General features: G+C 48.5%; 1 protein-coding gene across 1 annotated transcript; it reads right to left on the reverse strand.

Moving 5' to 3' along the window:
- Window positions 1-16,808: 16,808 nt before the first annotated feature.
- On the reverse strand, window positions 16,809-20,029 carry LOC147984663 (uncharacterized). The gene is made up of 5 exons (XM_087541203.1): window positions 19,395-20,029; window positions 18,791-19,277; window positions 18,469-18,617; window positions 17,726-18,114; window positions 16,809-17,659 (listed from the first exon to the last, which is right to left on the reverse strand). Exons 1-5 carry the CDS (start codon window positions 20,027-20,029, stop codon window positions 16,809-16,811), a joined length of 2,511 nt encoding a protein of 836 aa, XP_087397329.1.
- Window positions 20,030-21,000: the final 971 nt, after the last annotated feature.

Raw genomic sequence — 21,000 nt, forward strand, 5'->3', positions numbered from 1 at the left:
TAACTAAATAACCGTAGCTCCGAATTAAATAATCTTTATATGTAAATGGGGTAGAATTTTGCCTAGTTTATCATGGTGACATTGCTTTGCATGTCAAACAACTCTAAAATATGGTTTAGGGCATAAAAGGACCTAACCTAATATATGCACATGAGGAGTTTCCAGATTTGTTGTTTGTTGTTCCCGGCCTCATTTAAACTTGACTAGATAGGTAGTTTTGCTTTGCTTAACCCTCTTGCCATGTTTAACAACATTTAATATTGTTGGGTACATAAACGAGATCGAACTAAATAACTTGAACGTGGTGTTTCACTTAATTTGTAGGATTGTTTGTGCATTTTGCCATGCCATGCCTCTTTAAACCAAACATGCATCATACTTGTTTGTGCATCGTGCCATGATCATGTGATGATTGTTTACTATGTTGTTTGCTTTCTTTTCGGTGTACTTCTTCTCAGTAATCCGGTAACGTCGCGTTTGTGAGGATTCGTTCGTCTACGTCCGTTTGTCTTCCTCATGGACTCGTTCTTCTTCCTTGCGGGATCTCAGGCAAGATGACCATACCCTCGAAATCACTTCTATCTTTGCTTGCTTAGTTGCTCGCTCTTTTGCTATGCCTATGCTGCGATACCTACCACTTGCTATATCATGCCTCTCATATTGTTAAGCCAAGCCTCTAACCCACCTTGTCCTAGCAAACCGTTGTTTGGCTATGTTACCGCTTTGCTCAGCCCCTCTTATAGCGTTGTTAGTTGCAGGTGAAGATTGAAGTTTGTTCCTTGTTGGAAGATGGAGATGTTGTTCCTTGTTGGAACATGTTTACTTGTTGGGATATCACAATATCTCTTATCTAATTAATGCATCTATATACTTGGTAAAGGGTGGAAGGCTCGGCCTTATGCCTGGTGTTTTGTTCCACTCTTGCCGCCCTAGTTTCCATCATATCCGTGTTATGTTCCCAGATTTTGCGTTCCTTACGCGGTTGGGTTATAATGGGAACCCCTTGACAGTTCGCCTTGAATAAAACTCCTCTAGCAAGGCCCAACATTGGTTTTACCATTTGCCACCTAGCCTTTTCTTTCCCTTGGGTCGGCCGGCTCAAGGGTCATCTTTATATAAGCCCCCCGGGCCGGTGCTCCTCTGAGTGTTGGTCCAACCTGTCAGCTGCCGGTGACCACCAGGGGCAACTCTGGGCTGGCCTACCGGAACCTTGAACAATCCGGTGTGCCCTGAGAAAGGGATATGTGAAGCTCCTATCGGGATTTGTCGGCACATTCGGGTGGCTTTGCTGGTCTTGTTTGACCATTGCCGAAATGTCTTGTAACCGAGATTCCGAGTCCGATCGGGTCTTCCCGCCAGAAGGAATATCCTTCGTTGACTGTGAGAGCTTGTGATGGGCTAAGCTGGGACTCCCCTGCAGGGTTTTGAAGTTTCGAAAGCCGTGCCCACGGTTATGGACAGATGGGAATTTGTTAATGTCCGGTTGTAGAAAACCTGAAGTTTATCTTAATTAAAATACATCAACCACGTGTGTTACCGTGATGGTCTCTTCACGGCGGGGTCCAGGAAGTGAACACGGTGTTGGAGTAATGCTTGACGTAGGTTGTTCTAGGATCACTACTTGATCATAGTTGTTCGACCGTGCTTTTGCCTTCTCTTCTCGCTCTCATTTGCGCATGTTAGCCACCATATATGCTAGTCACTTGCTGCAGCTCCACCACATAACTTTTACCTTACCTATAAGCTTAAATAGTCTTGATCGCGAGGGTGTGAGATTGCTGAGTCCCCGTGACTCACAGATACTTCCAAAACCAGTTTGTAGGTGCCGATGATATCATGCAGGTGATGCAACCAAGCTCAAGGAGGAGCTCGATGAAGATCTTGTCCTTTGTGTTGTTTTGTTCTAGTTGATCAGTAGTGGAGCCCAGTTGGGGTCGATTGGGGATCTGTGTAGCATTTGGGGTAGTCTTCTTTTATTTTGGTTTCGTAGTTGGACCTTGATTGTATCTGGTTGATGTAATGCCTTATTCATGTAATTGGGTGAAGTGGCAATTGTAAGCTGAAAGTGCGTTATATTGACTAGAGGGGGGTGAATAGGGGATTTTTATGAAAGTCTTCAAAACGTGGTAGTTATGAAGACAAACGATAGAAATAAACCTAATACCCTGCAGCGGAAGGTAGACTACACTAGGCAAGCCATAGTCAAGTATTCAATAGAGTGAAAGCACAATGACTAATAGCAACAATGTAGTAAGGATCAGGTAGGAAGATATTGTGAAGCCAGACAGAACACGCAGTCACTCAGTGAAGACAAAAGATAGTGCAAACATACAATGACTCGTTGAAGACAATGATTTGTTGGACCAGTTCCAGTTGCTATGACAACTGTACGTCTGGTTGGGGCGGCTAGGTATTTAAACCTTAGGACACACAGTCCCGGACACCCAGTCCTAAACACGCAGCTCAGGACACCCAGTCCTCACCGTAATCCCCTTGAGCTAAGGTCACATAGACCTCGCCCAATCACTCTAGTAAGTCTTCAAGGTAGACTCCCAAACCTTCACAGACTTCGTTCACCGGCAATCCACAATGTCTCTTGGATGCTCAGAACGCGACGCCTAACCGGCTGGAGGATGCACGGTCCTCAAGTGTAATAAGTCTTCAGATCACTCAGACAAGAAGACTTAAGTGATGCCCAATTCTCTTTGGCTCTGGGTGGTTAGGGCTTTATCCTTGCAAGGAATTCTCTCTCAAAGGCTTCGAGGTGGGTTGCTCTCAAACGACAAAATCCGTACTCTCAATCTAAGCAGCCAACCGTTTATGGTTGTGGGGGGTGGGCTATTTATAGCCACTTGGCAACCCAACCTGATTTGTCCGAAATGACCCTGGGTCACTAAGGAACTGACACGTGTTCCAACGGTCCGATTTCAAACTCACACAGCAACTTTACTTGGGCTACATGCAAAGCTGACTTGTCCGACTCTGGACAAGATTCGCTCTCATAGTCTTCACTCGAAGACATTAGGTTTTTGGTTAGGCATCACTTCAGTCATTCTGACTGGTTCTCTTGGACCCCACTTAACAGTACGGTGGTTCCTATGACTCAACACAAAAGAAAAAGAACTATGAAAGATCTAAGTCTTCGAGCTCCATAGGCTTCATGTGGTGTCTTCTCTTGTCATAGTCTTCAATGTGAATATCTTCATATACCACCTTTGACTTCAATGTCTTCATACATTTTTAGGGGTCATCCCTGGTAGGAAAACCGAATCAATGAGGGACTTCTACCTGTGTTATCCTGCAATTCTCATAAACACATTAGTCCCTCAACTAGGTTTGTCGTCAATACTCCAAAACCAACTAGGGGTGGCACTAGATGCACTTACAATCTCCCCCTTTTTGGTGATTGATGACAAACTAGTTGAAGTTTTCAACGGGGAATATAATCTATGAAATTGTAAAGGATAAGGAATTGTCTTCATAAGTTGCAAGGGCTCCCCCTGAAGATGTGTATATAAGTAATTTGCTTTTGGAATGCAAATGCACATGGCAGGTTGTACTTGTGGAGATCCACTTCAACTTATGATGACAATCCACTATGCATGTGAAAGTATATGAAGATAATGACAATGCATAATGGAAAATGGACGTCTGCAGAATGATCTAAGTGCGGAATTTATCGTCGCACATGCGGAATTTATCATCGCAAAACAAAGTGGCAGATAAGTAGCAGACGACCATCGAGTTTAAGTGTTACAACTCAAAGAACCAAATGTAGCAAAATGAGAGTTGTAAGCACGAAGCAAAATATAAAGCACCCGCCCATATGGACCCGCTTGAAGACTATCAACCTCATATGCTTCTCCCCCTTTTGTCAGTAAGGACCAAAAAGGTTTGAAGACATAGAGCATCTACTCGTTCCCATGCGGAGTAGGTGAAGTAGTAGGGTCGTTGGTGGTGTTTGGTGGTGCTGAAGAGCTTGGAGCAGAGTTGACGTGTGCTGAAGGAGGTGGTGGTGAAGTAGCATCATCTTCATCCTCGATAACTCTGGCAGTCACTGTTGCAGCAGATGAAGAGAACTCAGAGTCTTCAAGGGATGGCGTTCCTAGCAGCACAACTCTTCGAGGAGGTGTGGAGTCAAACTTGAATCGCTTAGTGAAGCCATCCTCTTGGAGATCATCTTTAGAACACATCATCATTAGCCCTTTTCATGTGCGGCGACAGGTTTCATGGGCAACGAAAGCATTCTTGGTGGCAAGATTGCGAATGCGATTAACATCCACCAAGAGGCTTTTCATCTGACGCTTCAGCCAGTCATGATGCCTATCATGTTTCTGATGAAGAGCCACAAGAAGCTCTCGCTCGTTGAGAACACGAGTGCGCTTCTTGGGTCTTGGAGAAGTTGTACTATCAGTGGCTTCAGTAGACGCAGGGTGTGGTGCACGTGTAGTGCCAGCCAAAGGATACACCCGAGTGACTGCTTCAACTCCTTCAATGTTCTGTGAGAAACTCTAATGCTCTGCATTTTGAAGACTTAGAGGTTCCTTTGCAGGCTCAGGATAGATGGCTTCAGTAGAGATATCCACATCAGGCAGAAAAATCCTATGATTGCGAGCAGATGGATGATATGAGATATCGGAGTGAAGTTTAATTAGCCACATTACCCATGGGGCGTAGAACTTCAAGCCAAACAGATCAGAGCCTGATGCAGCAAGTTGGCGGATGAATAAGTCCTGTGCATTGAAGCATTTTCCATGAAGAATATAGAAGACCAAAGTCTTCATTGCACCCTCAAGCTTGGCATTTCGAGAGTGCCCTTTGATAGGCCAGAGAGTTCGCCTGATGATGTGATAGATGGTTCTTGGCAGATACTCAAGGTCTTCAACGAAGAACTCTGTTGGATAAGCAGCATCTTGGGGCAATGGCTTCATCATGCTGAGCATCTGACTCATATCAGGTTCCGCCTCTTAAAGATGCTCTCAATAGCTTCACTATGCAGCTGATAGCCATGCTCGTAGAGATCGCTAGGAGTGGGCAAACCAGTGAGCTCAATGATGTCAAATGCATTGGCTTCGTGATGAACGTTTCCGGTCATCCACTCCAGGACCCAAGTCTTCGGATCTCTGCTGTACCCGCGGATGTGAAGTGTGGCATAGAATTGGAGCAGCAGCTCTTCATTCCACTGCTTTTGGTCAGTAACGAACGGCAGCAGTCCAACTTCCTTAAAGCAATCCAAAGCTTCTTCTAGACAGGGCAGACCAGCTATGGCTTCAATGTCAAGGCGCTTGTGTGGGAAGATGCAACCTTGGTTGTAAAGAATGCATGAGTAATAGCTTCGCTGAGGATAGCTCCAGAACCGATCAGATGATATCCTTTCCCTTGAGTAGGGGTTCCTGCAGCTATTGAAGAATGTGTTGTCTGCCCTGAAGCCATTGATATTGAAGGAGCCAGGTGCTGATGCAGGACCTGGGAACCTTGGCAATCTTGGGATTGGCTTCTGTACCTGAGGCCTGTGCTCAACATGATAGTCAAACTGGGGACCGGCAGCAGACTCAGGAACAGAAGTGACGGGATCAGTGGCTTCGTTGTCTTCTTCTTCCGTTGGGGAGGGCTCCACATTAGCTTCATTGGTGGTTGTGGCAGCCGCAAGATTTTCAAGCACGTTCTCCTTGAGAACTGCTTCTTGGTGGGACAGTGGAGTGGCAACTTGTGGGACTTCATCTTCCGCGGCTGATGCAGCCGGATTGTCTTCAGCAGAGACTTGAGGCCTTGGACCTTTGCGAAGCCTGCGCAACGCAGGCGACGCCTATGGAGTTGGAGTTGGCTGGGCCTCAAAGTCTTCTTCCTCTTGTGGGCGATCCGCCCATGAAGCATCCTGTGCAATTGGCGTCAGTGGACGACCAATGCTGATGAGTTCGCTGTTCTGAGGAAGGACTGCACCATCTTCTACATGGTCATGTTGACCATTGTCTTCAGCAGTGATGGGATCAGCTACTGGAAAGTCTTCAGCTTCATGAGCCTTTGTGGAAGCAGGCTCATGGATTGTCAGTTGGAGTTCAGTTTCAGGACAGACCATAGAAATGAGTTCAACTATCAAAGGCTCTGTCGGAGCAGCCCGATCTTTCTTGGTCTTCCTCTTCTTCTTGGAGGGGGCAGTTGGAGAGGCTTTAGAATGTTTCCTCTTCCTGGATTCAGCCTCAGCAGTCCTTGTATTCTTGAGCTCTGAAGCGTTTGACCGGCTTTTTGGTTTCGAGGCAGTCAGTCTAGTTGGGAAGACAATCGGAACTTCCTCCTGCCTTGGTGCGTCAGGTTCAGGCGTAGCAGGCTTCTTCTTCTTCTTTGCGGCCATCCTGGGGTCGATGCCAGGGCGCCCAAGGGCCTTGCGCTTCTCAGCCTCATTGTAGGCTTGCACACATCTGTCAGCCAGAGTCTTCATGCTCTCACGCGAACCCTGAGCTTCTGCACGTTTCGTTACAAAGGCTTCCTTGAGCTCGTGCATCATAGTCTTGAAGTTCTTCACTTCCTGCACGCTGAGCTTGGCCATATGCTTCTTGAACTGAGCCTTTTCATAGTCAATCTTTTGCTTCAGTTCAACAATGCGCTGGGCAATAGCAAGTTCTGAAGCAATGGCGCCTTGGAAGGCGACACTGAGGCCAATTGGTAGCTGCAGATCTTCAAAGCTGATGTTTGGCGTGTCAAACCACTCGTCAATGAAGTTGTGGATGATGGTCACATCAAAGAGAGGCAGATCATTGAAGATTTCTGCTTCTTCTTTGCTCTTGATGAGTTGCTCAAGAGAGTCATCTGCAAGATCTTCATCACTTGACAGATCAATGTCGTCATTGCGCAGAATGGCAACAGCAGTTAGCTCTTGTCCGGTGTGAGGCAGAGGCATCTTGACCTTCTGGGGCTTGGAGATGCGAGATAAGTCTTCGGACTGCACACTGCCTTCAGGAGGTGCAGTTGCCAGTGGCTTCGCTCGTGAGATTTTTGGTGAAGGGGCAGGCTTTGAAGCTTTAGGCTTCTTCAGCTTCTTTGTCTTCGGTGCTACAGGCGCTTCATCTGATTCAGCGTCAGCTGCAGGCTCATTCACTACAGTCCCTTGAACTAAGATGCGGGTGATGAGGCCTTCAAGGTTGTAGAAAGGACCGATGACATTGGGTTCTGCATGTCGTGTGCCATCTGCCCTTGGTGCTGAGGGACCAGGGTTGAAGTCTACCCTGAAAGTCTTCTTGTTTTGCTTCGCTGAGTTCTGGGTAAACTGGAAGTTGCGCTTGAACAGATTGTCGTCACGACACCATAGTAGTGACGATGGGTGTGCATCAGCAGGCTGTGGCCCACAGACCATGCAGGGATAGAAGCCTTGTTCAATGGCTTCATCTCTGGACCTGGGCAGAAGATTCTTGTATAGGATGTCTCCCCACGGTCTCTTGATGGCGTTTTTCTCAGCATATTCCTGGGTTACAAATCGGTATTTGAACCATTGTTCTGCCCAATATCTTCGAATCCATTGGATTCGGGTCTTGCCCTGATTGTAATCCTCTTCAGGATCTGTTTTGTACAGTTCTGAGAGTTCATCTGGCAGATCTCTGGATGTTTCTCCACGACGCTTTCTGCCACCCTTCCTTACTGATTTCTCTGAAGCCATAAACTTTAACCTGAAAGGCTTCAACATGTTCAAAGGCTTCAAAGGTTTTCGCTTGCTGGACCAACAGGAACTGGCTTCGGGAGAATTTATGTGATGCTGTAAGAATTCTGCAAACGAATGCAGACTATGAGAACCAAAGGATTCTCCCACGGACATGTACCTGTGACAACACTAAGGTGCGAGGGAAGGGGAAGAGGTCATATGCATTCTCAGAAGATTTTGAAGATAAATCAGTTTAGAAGACATTGACCTCATCGTGCGAAGACATTCACTCATAGATAAGGAGTTGGTTCCAGATTTGTACGGATCCACAGATCAGTACAAGTGAGGAATCTAACTACTTTGTGAAGTATAAGTGAATATACTAGGCATGTTATGAGATGCAGTATGAGAGAGATCTAACTTGTGTGAATAGAAACTGCTTGTGGTAGAAAGTGACAAATCCATAGGATCAATGGTGCTGTAAAAAGGAAGTTTTATTTACCACACTAAGAACTGCTAGACGGAGTGGAAGATGAGGCCGAGTAGTTCGATCTTCCGTGCCCTAACTTGGCGATGGAGGACACCCACGGCGACGGCGGAGAGGACGATGTCCGCGGTCGGCGTGAAGATGGCGTCGGAGAGGTTGCGGCAGCGAAGCGCTTCGTCGCCGGCGTCGTCGAGGGCTAGCGGTGGCGCTAGGGTTCGTGCGAGAGTGGAAGAAGAGATAATGACCGCTTGAAAGTGTGTATTTATAGGTACATGGGCGGCACTGCGCTATTACACAAGTGCCCCTGGCGATTCGCATCTGAGGAACACGTGGCCATTATGCGGAATTTTGGGGTTTGTTCCACATCCCACGCACGCCTGGATTGTCGGGTGGTCGTTCCTACTTCTCCGGGTTTCATGTGGAGGAATGAGCATTGAAAACAGACTTAATGGTTGTCTCTGTATCTTCTGCTGACAAGGAGGCAGAGAAGACATTCGACAGTTTCAATAGAATGCATATGATTTGGAGAGCTAGAATTTGAGATAGAAAGCATAGAGAGGTTAGGTCCGATCACATTCACTTAGTTCAAAAGATTCAACAAGAAGACATAGCTATAAGTGAATGCTGTAGAGGACAGAACACTAATATATATATATATATATATAATCAACATAGTGAAGATAATCATGAAGATATGTTGAGATCGAAGCCAAACCAAATGTGAAGACATTACAAGGTAGCGCCATGAGTGAAACACTTCAAAAATAGAACGTTGGGTGGTGGCGTTACCCACCGTATAGGAAGTATTAGACCCAGACATGGCGCACAATTATCGTGGCGCTCCGAAGTCAAATTCCACATTAATGTTTTCACACTTAGAATGTATGTCTTCATTGATTGAAGATATACTTTACTTCGTGTGTTGCACATCTAAGTCATCAATATGCATAAGGGTTAGGATGTGTGCCTGATCACAGGACATTTGAGGATTCCAGGATATTTAGCTCACACCGTAACTTGCAAAATCTCTTCTCATCCAAGGGCTTGGTGAAGATATCTGCCAATTGCTCTTCAGTGTTGACGTGTATGATATCAATATCTTCCTTCACAACATGATCTCTGAGAAAGTGATGACGAATTTCAATGTGCTTTGTCTTCGAGTGCTGAACTGGGTTGTTGGCAATCTTGATGGCGCTTTCGTTGTCGCAGTAAAGTGGCACTTGCTTCAGATGAATGCCATAGTCCTTGAGTGTTTGCTTCATCCACAAAAGTTGAGCGCAGCAAGATCCAACAGCAATGTATTCAGATTCAGCAGTGGAGAGAGATACACAGTTCTGCTTCTTTGAGGACCAACATACAAGTGATCGTCCCAGAAAGTGACATGTGCCTGATGTAGACTTGCGATCAACTTTGTCACCAGCATAATCAGCATCCGAGAATCTAACCAGATCAAACTCTGAGCCCTTTGGATACCATAATCCTAGAGTTGGGGTGTGAGCCAAATATCGAAGAATTTGCTTCACAGCTAAGTGATGTGACTCCTTTGGTGCCGCTTGAAATCGAGCACACATGCAAACACTAAGCATAATATCTGGCCTAGATGCACATAGATAAAGTAAAGAACCAATCATGGAGCGGTATACCTTTTGATCGAACTCTTTACCATTGTCGTCAGGACCCAGATGATGTTTGGCTGGCATTGGTGTTGTGAAGCCTTTGCAGTCTTGCATACCAAACATCTTCAGGCAATCTTTGAGATACTTCTCTTGAGATATGAAGATGTCGTTGCGTTGTTGTCGTATTTGAAGACCGAGGAAGAACTTCAGCTCTCCCATCATGGACATCTGATAATGCTCTTGCATCATATATCCAAACTCTTCACTGTACTTCTGATTGGTGCTGCCGAAGATAATGTCATCCACATATATTTGGCACACAAACAGTTCACCATCATATGTCTTCGTGAAGAGAGTGGGGTCTAGGGAACCAGGTATGAAGCCTTTGCTCTTTAGGAAGTATTTGAGTGTGTCATACCAGGCCCAAGGGGCTTGTTTGAGGCCATACAGTGCCTTGTTAAGCTTGTATACCATGTCAGGATGTTTTGGATCTTCAAAGCCAGGCGGTTGTGCAACATACACTTCTTCTTCAATCTTGCCATTTAGAAAAGCACTCTTCACATCCATTTGATATAGAAGTATGTTATGATGATTTGCATAGGCCAGCAGTATGCGTATGGCTTCAAGTCTAGCCATAGGAGCAAATGTTTCATCGAAGTCAATGCCTTCCACTTGAGTATATCCTTGAGCAACGAGACGAGCTTTGTTTCTGACAACTTGACCATGCTCAGCTTGCTTGTTGCGGTATATCCATTTGGTGCCTATTATATTGTGCTTCCGTGGATCAGGACGCTTAACTAGTTCCCATACATTATTCAGCTCAAACTGTTGAAGCTCTTCTTGCATAGCTTGAATCCATTCAGGTCCCATGAAGGCTTCTTCAACTTTCTTGGGTTCTGTTATTGAGACGAATGCGAAGTGCCCACAAAAATTTGCTAGCTGAGTTGCCCTTGAACGAGTGAGTGGACCGGGTGCATTGATGCTATCAATTATTCTTTCAATCTGCACTTCATTGGCAACGCGAGGATGTACAGGGTGAAGACTTTGCTCTTGCTGATCATTGTCATTGTTAGAAGGAATGTCTTCAGGCTGAGCATTGTCTTCATGTTGATCAGGTGCTGAGATGATAAGTTCTTCTTCAGGATGAGCTTCAGAAGGTATAATTTCTCCAGTTCCCATTAACTTGAATGATTCACTGGATGGAACTTCATCTATCACATTTGGCAGTTGCTCTCTTTGTGAACCATTGGTCTCATCGAACCACACATCCACTGTTTCAACCACTTTGTAATGAAAGAGATTGAAGACTCTGTAGGAGTGCGAATCCTTTCCATATCCAAGCATAAAACCCTCATGTGCTTTTGGTGCAAACTTTGAGGTGTGATGTGGGTCCTTGATCCAGCACCTTGCGCCAAATACTCTGAAGTAACTGACATTTGGCTTCTTGCCAGTAAGGAGGTCATAAGATGTCTTGTTCAGAAGCTTGTGAAGATAAACACGATTGATTGTATGGCATGCAGTATCAATGGCTTCAGGCCAGAATTTTCTTGGGGTCTTGTATTCATCTAGCATCGTTCTGGCCATCTCAATGAGTGTTCTGTTCTTGTGTTCGACGACGCCATTCTGCTGTGGCGTGTACAGGGCTGAGAATTCATGTGTGATGCCCAAGGTATCAAGATATGTATCAAGGCCAGTGTTCTTGAATTCAGTGCCATTTTCACTTCTGATGTGCTTTATCTTGGCGCCATAATTGTTCATAGCTCGATTGGCGAAGCGTCTGAAGACATCCTGCACTTCAGTCTTGTAAAGGATTATGTGCACCCAAGTATATCTAGAATAATCATCAACAATAACGAAGCCATAGAGGCAAGCAGTAGTAGTAAGAGTTGAGTAATGAGTGGGACCGAAAAGATCCATGTGAAGCAGTTCGAAGGGTCGAGTAGTGGTCATGATTGTCTTCAAGGGATGTTTGGCCCTCGTCATCTTTCCTGCCTCACAGGCACCGCATAAGTGATCTTTCTTGAACTTGACGCCCTCGATGCCTATGACATGCTTCTTCTTTGCCAGGGTGTGGAGGTTCCTCATGCCAGCATGCCCAAGCCTCCGATGCCAGAGACAGCATTCTGAAGCTTTTGCTAGAATACATACGGCAAGCTGTGGTCCTGCTGAGAAATCTACTACGTACAGATCATCTTTTTGATACCCTTCAAACACTAGAGACTTGTCAGATTCCATTAGTACAAGGCAACGATATTTTCCAAGTATTACGATCATGTTCAAATCGCAAAGCATTCATACAGACATTAAGTTGAAGCCAAGGGATTCAACAAGCATGACTTTATCCATGTGTTGATCCCTTGAGATTGCAACTCTACCTATACCCAATACCTTACTTTTACCAGTGTCAGCAAATGTGATGTGGCTCTTGTCGGATGGACGTAAGGTTGAGTCCATAAGAAGACTTCTTTTGCCAGTTATGTGATTTGTACACCCACTATCAATAATCCATTATGAAGACGCTGGTGTCATACCCTACAGTGCAGTTAGGGGGATAGGCTTCACCAAGAGCATTGTGAAGTAAAAACATTTGACGAACCAATGGGTTATGAAAGCTTAGATCCAGATTAGGACTAATAGGGAGAGTAGCAAGCGATTCAGGAATGAAGTACATAGTAAGACCATTCGGGCATTTAATCTTGCGCCCTACAAGATGTTTAAGGTCCCCAGCAATGGCGTCAGACGATTTTGGTTTTCTGCTGGAGACCTTTCCCTTCAAAAGAGAGTTAAGCTTTCTTAGCCACCCACATCTTCAAGGGTGGCTGAGTAGCAATAAGTCTAAGTGCAGCATCTGAGAATTTTGGCTTTGGAGCCCTAGCAAACAGTCTTGCAGGCGGACAATAGTACTCATAAGAATAAGCAGAATAGTTCTTGGTCTTATGAACATGGCGGTTTGATGAACCGCCCTCATATTCATATGCCTGAGTATGGTTTCCCTGCAAAACATTTGCATTAGTGCGACTCAGGTGAGTCCTCTGTCTGTATGAAGCCTTTGGACCGTATGAAGCCTTTGGTCTGAGGTTTGTCTTCTTCACGTGAGGTGTCATGATGATATTCACAGGAAGATTCTCCAGACACCTTTTCGGAACCCAGATCTTCTTCATAGGCGGTCCATTCCTGCAGTTAGTACCAATGTACCTGGCAAACACTTCACCATTCTGATTCTTAAACAGTATATAGTTTGCATCAAAGGATTCATCAATGATAATGGGGTTAGCACAAGTGAAGCCAGATAGATTGGATGGGTCTGCTGAAGGTTTCTTTGCAGCAACCCACATGGTTTTGGGGTACTGCTCAGGTTTCCAGTAAGAGCCATCAGCATTCATTTTCCTTACGAACCCAACACCCTCTTTACTCGGGTTTCGGTTCAGTGTCTGCTTTTTGAGGACATCACATAGTGTCTGATGCCCTTTAAGACTTTTGTACATCACTGTTTCAAGCAATGTCTTCATCCTAGCATTCTCATCAGCAATAGCAGTGGTATCCTCAGGAGAGGGGTTAGTTACCACATCAACAGTTGAAGATATTGCAACAGTAGTAGCAGTAGAACATTCAGCAACAGAAGTAGCATTATCACGCTCAATGCATTTAAGACATGGTGGTTCAAATCCTTAATGAGCGGGACTGATCTGTTTGGCGGGAAGTGACTCATTTTCCTTTTGAAGATCTTCATGAACCGCTCTCAATTTCTCAAGATCTTGCTTCCTTTGAAGATAATCATAGGAAAGCTTTTCATGAGTTGTTGAGAGAGTTTCATGACGACTTTCCAGTTCCTGATACTTAACATGAAGATTTTTTATGTCTTCAATTAAGGATTCAGATCGAGTCATTTCAGCACCTAACAGATCATCGCTTCTGTCTAACAGTTTTTGAATATGTTCCATAGCTTTCTGTTGTTCAGTTGCAATTTTAGCAAATGTTTTGTAGCTGGGTTTTGAATCACAATCAGAGTCATCGTCACTAGATGTTTGATAGTGAGTAGTGCGTGTGTTTACCTTGGCAACGCGTGCCATGAAGCAGTAGGTAGAAGCGGAGTAGTCCTTGTCATTTGCATCGGTGTCGGTGATGAGGTCATTGTCTTCAGTATTGAAGATGGACTTGGCAACGTATGCTGTAGCCAGACTTGCAACGCCTAAATCGGACTCCTCCTCAGACTCCACCTCCGCCTCCTCAGAAGCGGACTCCTCCTCTGAATCCATTTCCTTGCCAACAAACGCACGTGCCTTGCCATATGAGCTCTTCTTGTGTGATGAAGACTCTAAGGAAGACTTGGAAGAAGACTTTGAGTATTTCTTCTTCTTCTTGTCGTCAGAGTCATATTCCTTGCTCTTCTTCTTCTTTTTGTTCTCATTGTCCCACTGTGGACACTCAGAGATGAAGTGGCCAAGTTTCTTGCACTTGTGACATGTTTTCTTCTTGTAGTCATGAGCAGAAGCTTCATCATTCCTTGAGCTTGATTGGGAAGACTTTCTGAAACCTTTCTTCTTGGTGAATTTTTGGAACTTCTTCACAAGCATAGCAAGTTCCCTTCCAATGTTTTCGGGATCATCAGAACTGCTGTCAGATTCTTCTTCAGATGAGGAGACAGCTTTTGCCTTCAAGGCACGAGTTCGCCCATAGTTTGGACCGTAGATATCTCTTTTCTCAGAAAGCTGAAACTCATGTGTGTTGAGCCTCTCAAGTATGTCAGATGGATCGAGTGTCTTGAAATCAGGATGTTCTTGAATCATCAGGGCTAGGATGTCAAACGAACTATCAAGTGATCTCAGTAGTGTCTTGATGACTTCATGTTTGGTGATCTCAGTAGCGCCGAGGGCTTGAAGCTCATTTGTGATGTCAGTGAGTCGGTCAAATGTGTGCTGGACATTCTCATTGTCATTTCGCTTGAAGCGGTTGAAGAGGTTGCGAAGGACACTGATTCTCTGATCTCTCTGGGTTGAGATGCCTTCATTGACCTTGGAGAGCCAGTCCCAGACCAGCTTAGATGTCTTCAAAGCACTCACACGGCCATACTGTCCTTTGGTCAGGTGACCACAGATGATATTCTTGGCAGTAGAGTCCAGTTGAACAAATTTCTTGACATCAGCAGCAGTGACACCTTCTCCAGCCTTGGGAACGCCGTTTTCGACGACATACCATAGGTCGACATCAATGGCTTCAAGATGCATGTGCATCTTATTCTTCCAGTAGGGATATTCAGTTCCATCAAAGACGGGGCACGCAGCGGAGACTTTAATTACCCCTGTAGTCGACATAGCTAAAACTCCAGGTGGTTAAACCGAATCACACAGAACAAGGGAGCACCTTGCTCTGATACCAATTGAAAGTGCGTTATATCGACTAGAGGGGGGGTGAATAGGCGATTTTTATGGAAGTCTTCAAAACGTGGGAGTTATGAAGACAAACGATAGAAATAAACCTAATACCCTGCAGCGGAAGGTAGACTACACCAGGCAAGCCATAGTCAAGTATTCAATAGAGTGAAAGCACAATGACTAATAGCAGCAATGTAGTAAGGATTGGGTAGGAAGATATTGTGAAGCCAGACAGAACACGGAGTCACTCAGTGAAGACAAAAGATAGTGCAAACATACAATGACTTCACAAGGATTAACAGTAAGTAAAGGGAAGGGAAGATGAAACCAGTGACTCATTGAAGACAATGATTTGTTGGACTAGTTCCAGTTGCTATGACAACTGTATGTCTGGTTGGGGCGGCTAGGTATTTAAACCTTAGGACACACAGTCCCAGACACCTAGTCCTGAACATGCAGCTCAGGACACCCAGTCCTCACCGTATTCCCCTTGAGATAACGTCACACAGACCTCGCCCAATCACTCTGGTAAGTCTTCAAGGTAGACTCCCAAACCTTCACAGACTTCGTTCACCGGCAATCCACAATGTCTCTTGGATGCTCAGAACGCGATGCCTAACCGGCTGGAGGATGCACAGTCCTCAAGTGTAATAAGTCTTCAGATCACTCAGACAAGAAGACTTAAGTGATGCCCAATTCTCTTTGGCTCTGGGTGGTTAGGGCTTTATCCTCGCAAGGAATTCTCTCTCAAAGGCTTCGAGGTGGGTTGCTCTCAAACGACAAAAGCCGTACTCTCAATCTGAGCAGCCAACCGTTTATGGTTGTGGGGGGTGGGCTATTTATAGCCACTTGGCAACCCGGCCTGATTTGTCCGAAATGACCGTGGGTCACTAAGGAACTGACATGTGTTCCAACGGTCAGATTTCAAACTCACACGGCAACTTTACTTGGGCTACAAGCAAAGCTGACTTGTCCGACTCTGGACAAGATTCGCTCTCATAGTCTTCACTCGAAGACATTAGGTTTTTGGTTAGGCATCACTTCAGTCATTCTGACTGGTTCTCTTGGACCCCACTTAACAGTACGGTGGTTCCTATGACTCAACACAAAATAAAAAGAACTACGAAAGATCTAAGTCTTCGAGCTCCATAGGCTTCATGTGGTGTCTTCTCTTGTCATAGTCTTCAATGTGAATATCTTCATATACCACCTTTGACTTCAATGTCTTCATACATTTTTAGGGGTCATCTATGGTAGGAAAACCGAATCAATGAGGGACTTCTACCTGTGTTATCCTGCAATTCTCATAAACACATTAGTCCCTCAACTAGGTTTGTCGTCAATACTCCAAAACAAACTAGGGGTGGCACTAGATGCACTTACATAAGCCAACTATGTATCTCTTTCCCTTATGTATTACATGGGTTGTGTGAAGATTACCTCACTTGCAACATTGCTTTCAATGCGGTTATGCCTCTAAGTCGTGCTTCGATACGTGGGAGATATAGCCGCATCGAGGGCGTTATAGTGTCGTTGTTGGTGATGATGTTGTTTGGCATGTCGTAGCGCACCGCTATGTCTTTTATAAATTGGACGGCTGTTGGCCCGTCCAGTTTCTTGATTGGTCTTGCCTCGATCCACTTGGTAAATTTGTCCACTGCCACCAGCAAGTGCGCCATGCCGCCTCGAGCAGTTTTGAAGGGTCACACCATGTCGAGTCCCCAGACTGCGAAGGGCCAGGCAATCGGGATGGTGCGGAGTGCTAACGTCGGCTGGTGGCTGCGTTTGCTGAAGCACTGGCATCCCTTGCACCTGAGGATGAGCAACTCGGCATCTTCGAGGGCCGTGGGCCAGTAGAATCCGTGGCGGAACGCCATGGCCACCAGGGATCGTGATGCGGCGTGGTGCCCGCACTCGCCCTGATGTATGTCGCGGAGGATGTCGATGCCTGGTTCCTGCTCGACGCAGCGCTGGAACACGCCAGTGGAGCTGCGCTTGACGAGCTCGTTGTTGATGATGCTGTAGGCGTTCGCCCGACGCTGCACTTGCCGAGCCTCGGTCTCGTCCATGGGGAGAACCCCGTTATCCAGAAATTCTGATATCGGGAGGGCCCAAGATGGAGCCGTAACCACGGCGAGGACGGCTACCAGGGTGGGTTCCGAGTCGGCAGCCCCCGAGCCGGGTTGAGCAGTCCCCGGGTCGGGTATGGCAATGGCCGGGTCTGGGACAATGGTGGCCGGGTTGAGCTGGGCAGCCCCTGGGCCAGGTTCAGCAGTCCCCGGGCTGGGCTGAGCAGTCCCCGGGCCGGGTTGAGCAGTCCCCAGGCCGGGTTGAGGTGCAGCCGGGTTGTCTGGAACGTGGATAGACTCGGAGTCCGGTGATGGCTTGATGGACGGCTTGCACAGGTGCTCTAGGGAGACGCCGGATGGGATGGCTTGTCGTGACGAGGTGATCTTGGCGAGCGTGTCGGCTGCTTCGTTCTCCGCGCATGGGACGTGGAGGAACTCGCAGCCCTCAAAGGATCTGGACAACTTCTGGACGAGGAAGCGGTAGCCTGCTATGTTGGAGTCGCGGGCGTACCATTCGCCAGAGCACTACTGTACCACTAGGTCCGAGTCACGGTAGCACAGGATGCGCCGGATGCCGAGTTCCTTGGCAAGACGAAGGCCGTGCACAAAGGCTTCATACTCGGCGACGTTGTTGGAGGCGGCGAAGTGGATCTGGAGCGCGTAGTGGAGCCGGTCGCCCTTCGGGGATGACAGTACGATGCCGGCCCCTAAGCCGAGTTGCATCTTGGACCCGTCGAAGTGCATGCGCCAATGCGTCGAGTCGGGAGGCGGTGGCAAGTACTGGGTCTTGGTCCAGTCGACGAGGAAGTCGGCCAGGGCCTGAGACTTGATCGAGGTGCGAGGTTCGTAGAGGATGGTGTGGCCGGCTAGCTGGATTGCCCACTTGGGAACCCGGCTAGAGGCGTCCCGGCACCCAATGATTTCTTCGATAGGCGCCGTGCTGACCACGATGACAATGTGATCTTTGAAATATTGCTTCAGCTTCTTGGCGGTGAGGTACACGCCGTAACACATCTTCTGGTAGTTCGGGTAGTTATGCTTGGAGTTGGAGAGCACTTCGCTCAGGTAGTAGATTGGGCGCTGGACGGCTTGGATCTTGCCCTTCTCCGGTCGCTCGACCGCCAGCACCGTGCTGACCGACCGCGGGGTCGCGGCTATGTAGAGCAATAGCGGCTCCTTGTCGGTCGGCGCGGCCAGGACTGGTGTGGTGGAGAGCATGCGCTTGAGGTCTTGGAAGGCCTCGTCTGCCTTGCCGTTCCATTCGAACGGGCTCGTCTTCTTCATCAGCTGGTACAGGGGCAGCGCCCTCTCGCCCAGCCGGCTTAGGAACCGGCTGACGGAGGCCAAGCACCCGGTGAACTTCTGGACATCGCGCAGCCGAGTCGGCTTGCGCATGTGCTTGATGGCCTTGATCTTCTCCGGGTTCGCGTCAATGCCGCGTTCCTAGACAAGGAAGCCGAGTAGCTTTCCGGCCGAAACGCCAAAGACACATTTTTCTGGGTTAGGCTTGACCTTGTATTTGCGGAGGTTGGCAAATGTTTCCTTCAAATTGTCGAGGAGCGTGAGGTGCTGCTTGGTCTTCACCATGATGTTGTCCACGTACACATGGGTATTGCGGCCGAGTTGCGGCAGCAGGCATTTCTGCATGCACGCTGGAAGGTGGCTCCGGCGTTCTTCAAGCCAAACGACATGGTGACGTAGCAATACACCCCGAAGGGCGTAATGAAGGACGTCTTCAGGGCGTCGGCCGGGTCCAGCTTGATCTGGTGGTATCCGGAGTAAGCGTCCAGGAAGGATAGGAGCTCACACCCGGCGGTCGAGTGGATGACTTGGTCGATCCACGGGAGGGCGAACGGATCCTTGGGACAGGCCTTGTTGAGGCTGGTGTAGTCGATACACATGCGCCAGGTCTTGTTCTTCTTCAGGACAAGGACTGGGTTGGCCAGCCACTCGGGGTGAAACACTTCCAATATGAAGCCAGCCGCCAGAAGCTTGGCGACCTCTTCACCAATGGTTCTTCTCTTCTCTTCAGAAAATTGTCGTAGAGGTTGACGGACAGGCTTGGCGTCCTTGCGGACGTGAAGTTTGTGCTCGGCGTACTTCCTCGGGATACCCGGCAAGTCTTTGGGGGTCCATGCGAAGATATACCGATTCTCACGGAGGAAGTCGATGAGCTCACCTTCCTATTTGCTGTCAGGACGGGCGCCTACAACAACGTACTTCCTGCAGCTGGGGTCTTCTGCATTGAGCGTCACTTTCTTGATCTCCTTGGAGGGCTTGAAGGTGGCCTCATCGGCCGGGTCCGAGGTCGGGATCGATGCGGCGGAGGCCTCGCCTGCCAGGGCGACGATCCGGTTGAGCTGGCGCCGCTCCTCGGCAATGACCAGCGACTCAGCCAACATGGCGCCATCTCGGGCGCACTCCAGGGATTTGTAGTAATCGCCGGTGATGGTGATGAGGCCCTTGGGACCCAGCATCTTTATCTTCAGGTACGCGTAGTGGGCAACCTCCATGAATTTGGCGAGCGCGGGCCGGCCCAGCAACGCGTGATACGCGCTGGACAGGACCACCACTTCGAACCAGATCGGTTCGCGCTGGAGGTGGATGCTGTCACCGAACAGGACGTCTAGCCGGACCCGGCTAATGGGCGAGCAGGAGAGGCCGGGCATGATGCCGTGAAAGATCGTCCGGGGTGGCTCTAGGTCCTCGGCCTTGAGGCCGAGCTTGGTCATCGTGTTGCGGTAGAGGATGTCGATGCTACTGCCGCCGTCAATGAGGACTCGGGAGAACTTGCATGTGCGCCGCGCGACGATGGTGGGGTTGAGGACGAGGGCATAACCACCCGGACTTGGCATGACTACCGGGTGATCCTCCGGGTCCAGGTGATTAGGCGATCCGACCAATGCATGAACTCTGGCTTGGCCGGGACGACGGTGTTCACCTCCTGCCGAAGGAGGCGCTCGCTGCGCTTGTCGTCGCCGAGGCTGGTGAAGATGATGTAGGCCGCGTTCTGGTCCGGGTAGGCGTCGTCGCGCATCGCGCCGCCAGCTGGAGGCGGCGGTGGAGGAGGTGGCGGCTGTCCAGCGCCCGGAGCCGGAGCCGGAGGGGGCGGGATGTCGCCCCTCATGATGCGCTTGGTGATGGCGCACTGCCGAAGCGTGTGCGTGGAGGGTCCTCCGCCGCTGTGGTGCTTGCAGGGGGCGTCGAGCATCTACTCGAAGCTCATGGCGGGTTGCCATGCCGTCTTGCCGGTTTGCCGGCGCTTCGCTGCCGGGTCCGCCGCGGGATCGGTGGCCGCGACGGGCCGGTTGTTGTGACACGGCGCAGACTGGTCGGCCTTGCGCTTGTTGTTCTGGTCATGCTGCTGTCGGCTGCTTTCGCCGGCCGATTTCGGAGGGGGAACCGGCTTCGCCTTGCTGGCTTCATCCAGCGCCACCTGTATCTTCATGGCGGAGTCGGCGTTGGCATACTTGTCCGTCGTCACCATGAGCGCGGCCATGGTGGTCGGCTCGGAGCGTAAGAGCTTGTGCTTGAGGAGGGTGCCGTCTCGGCACCCGTTGATGAAGTACTGGATCGCCTGGACTTCATGCACACCCTCGCAGCTGTTCTAGAGCTCGGTCCAGCGTGCGAGGTACTCGCGGCCGGTCTCCGTAGGCCCTTGCACGCACATGGCGAGCTGGCTAGGGAGGCTGGGTCGCTTGTAGGTCCCCGTGAAGTTGCGGATGAAGGCTTCCTCGAAGTCCACCCACATGTTGATGCTGCCCGTCGGCAGGCTGTTCAACCATGTGCGGGCCGACCCTTGGAGCATGGGCGGTGCATAGCGCAC

The sequence above is a fragment of the Triticum urartu genome, chromosome 2A (genome assembly GCF_056163025.1).
Source record: "Triticum urartu cultivar PI428250 chromosome 2A, HENAU_Tu73, whole genome shotgun sequence".
Lineage (NCBI taxonomy): Eukaryota > Viridiplantae > Streptophyta > Magnoliopsida > Poales > Poaceae > Triticum > Triticum urartu.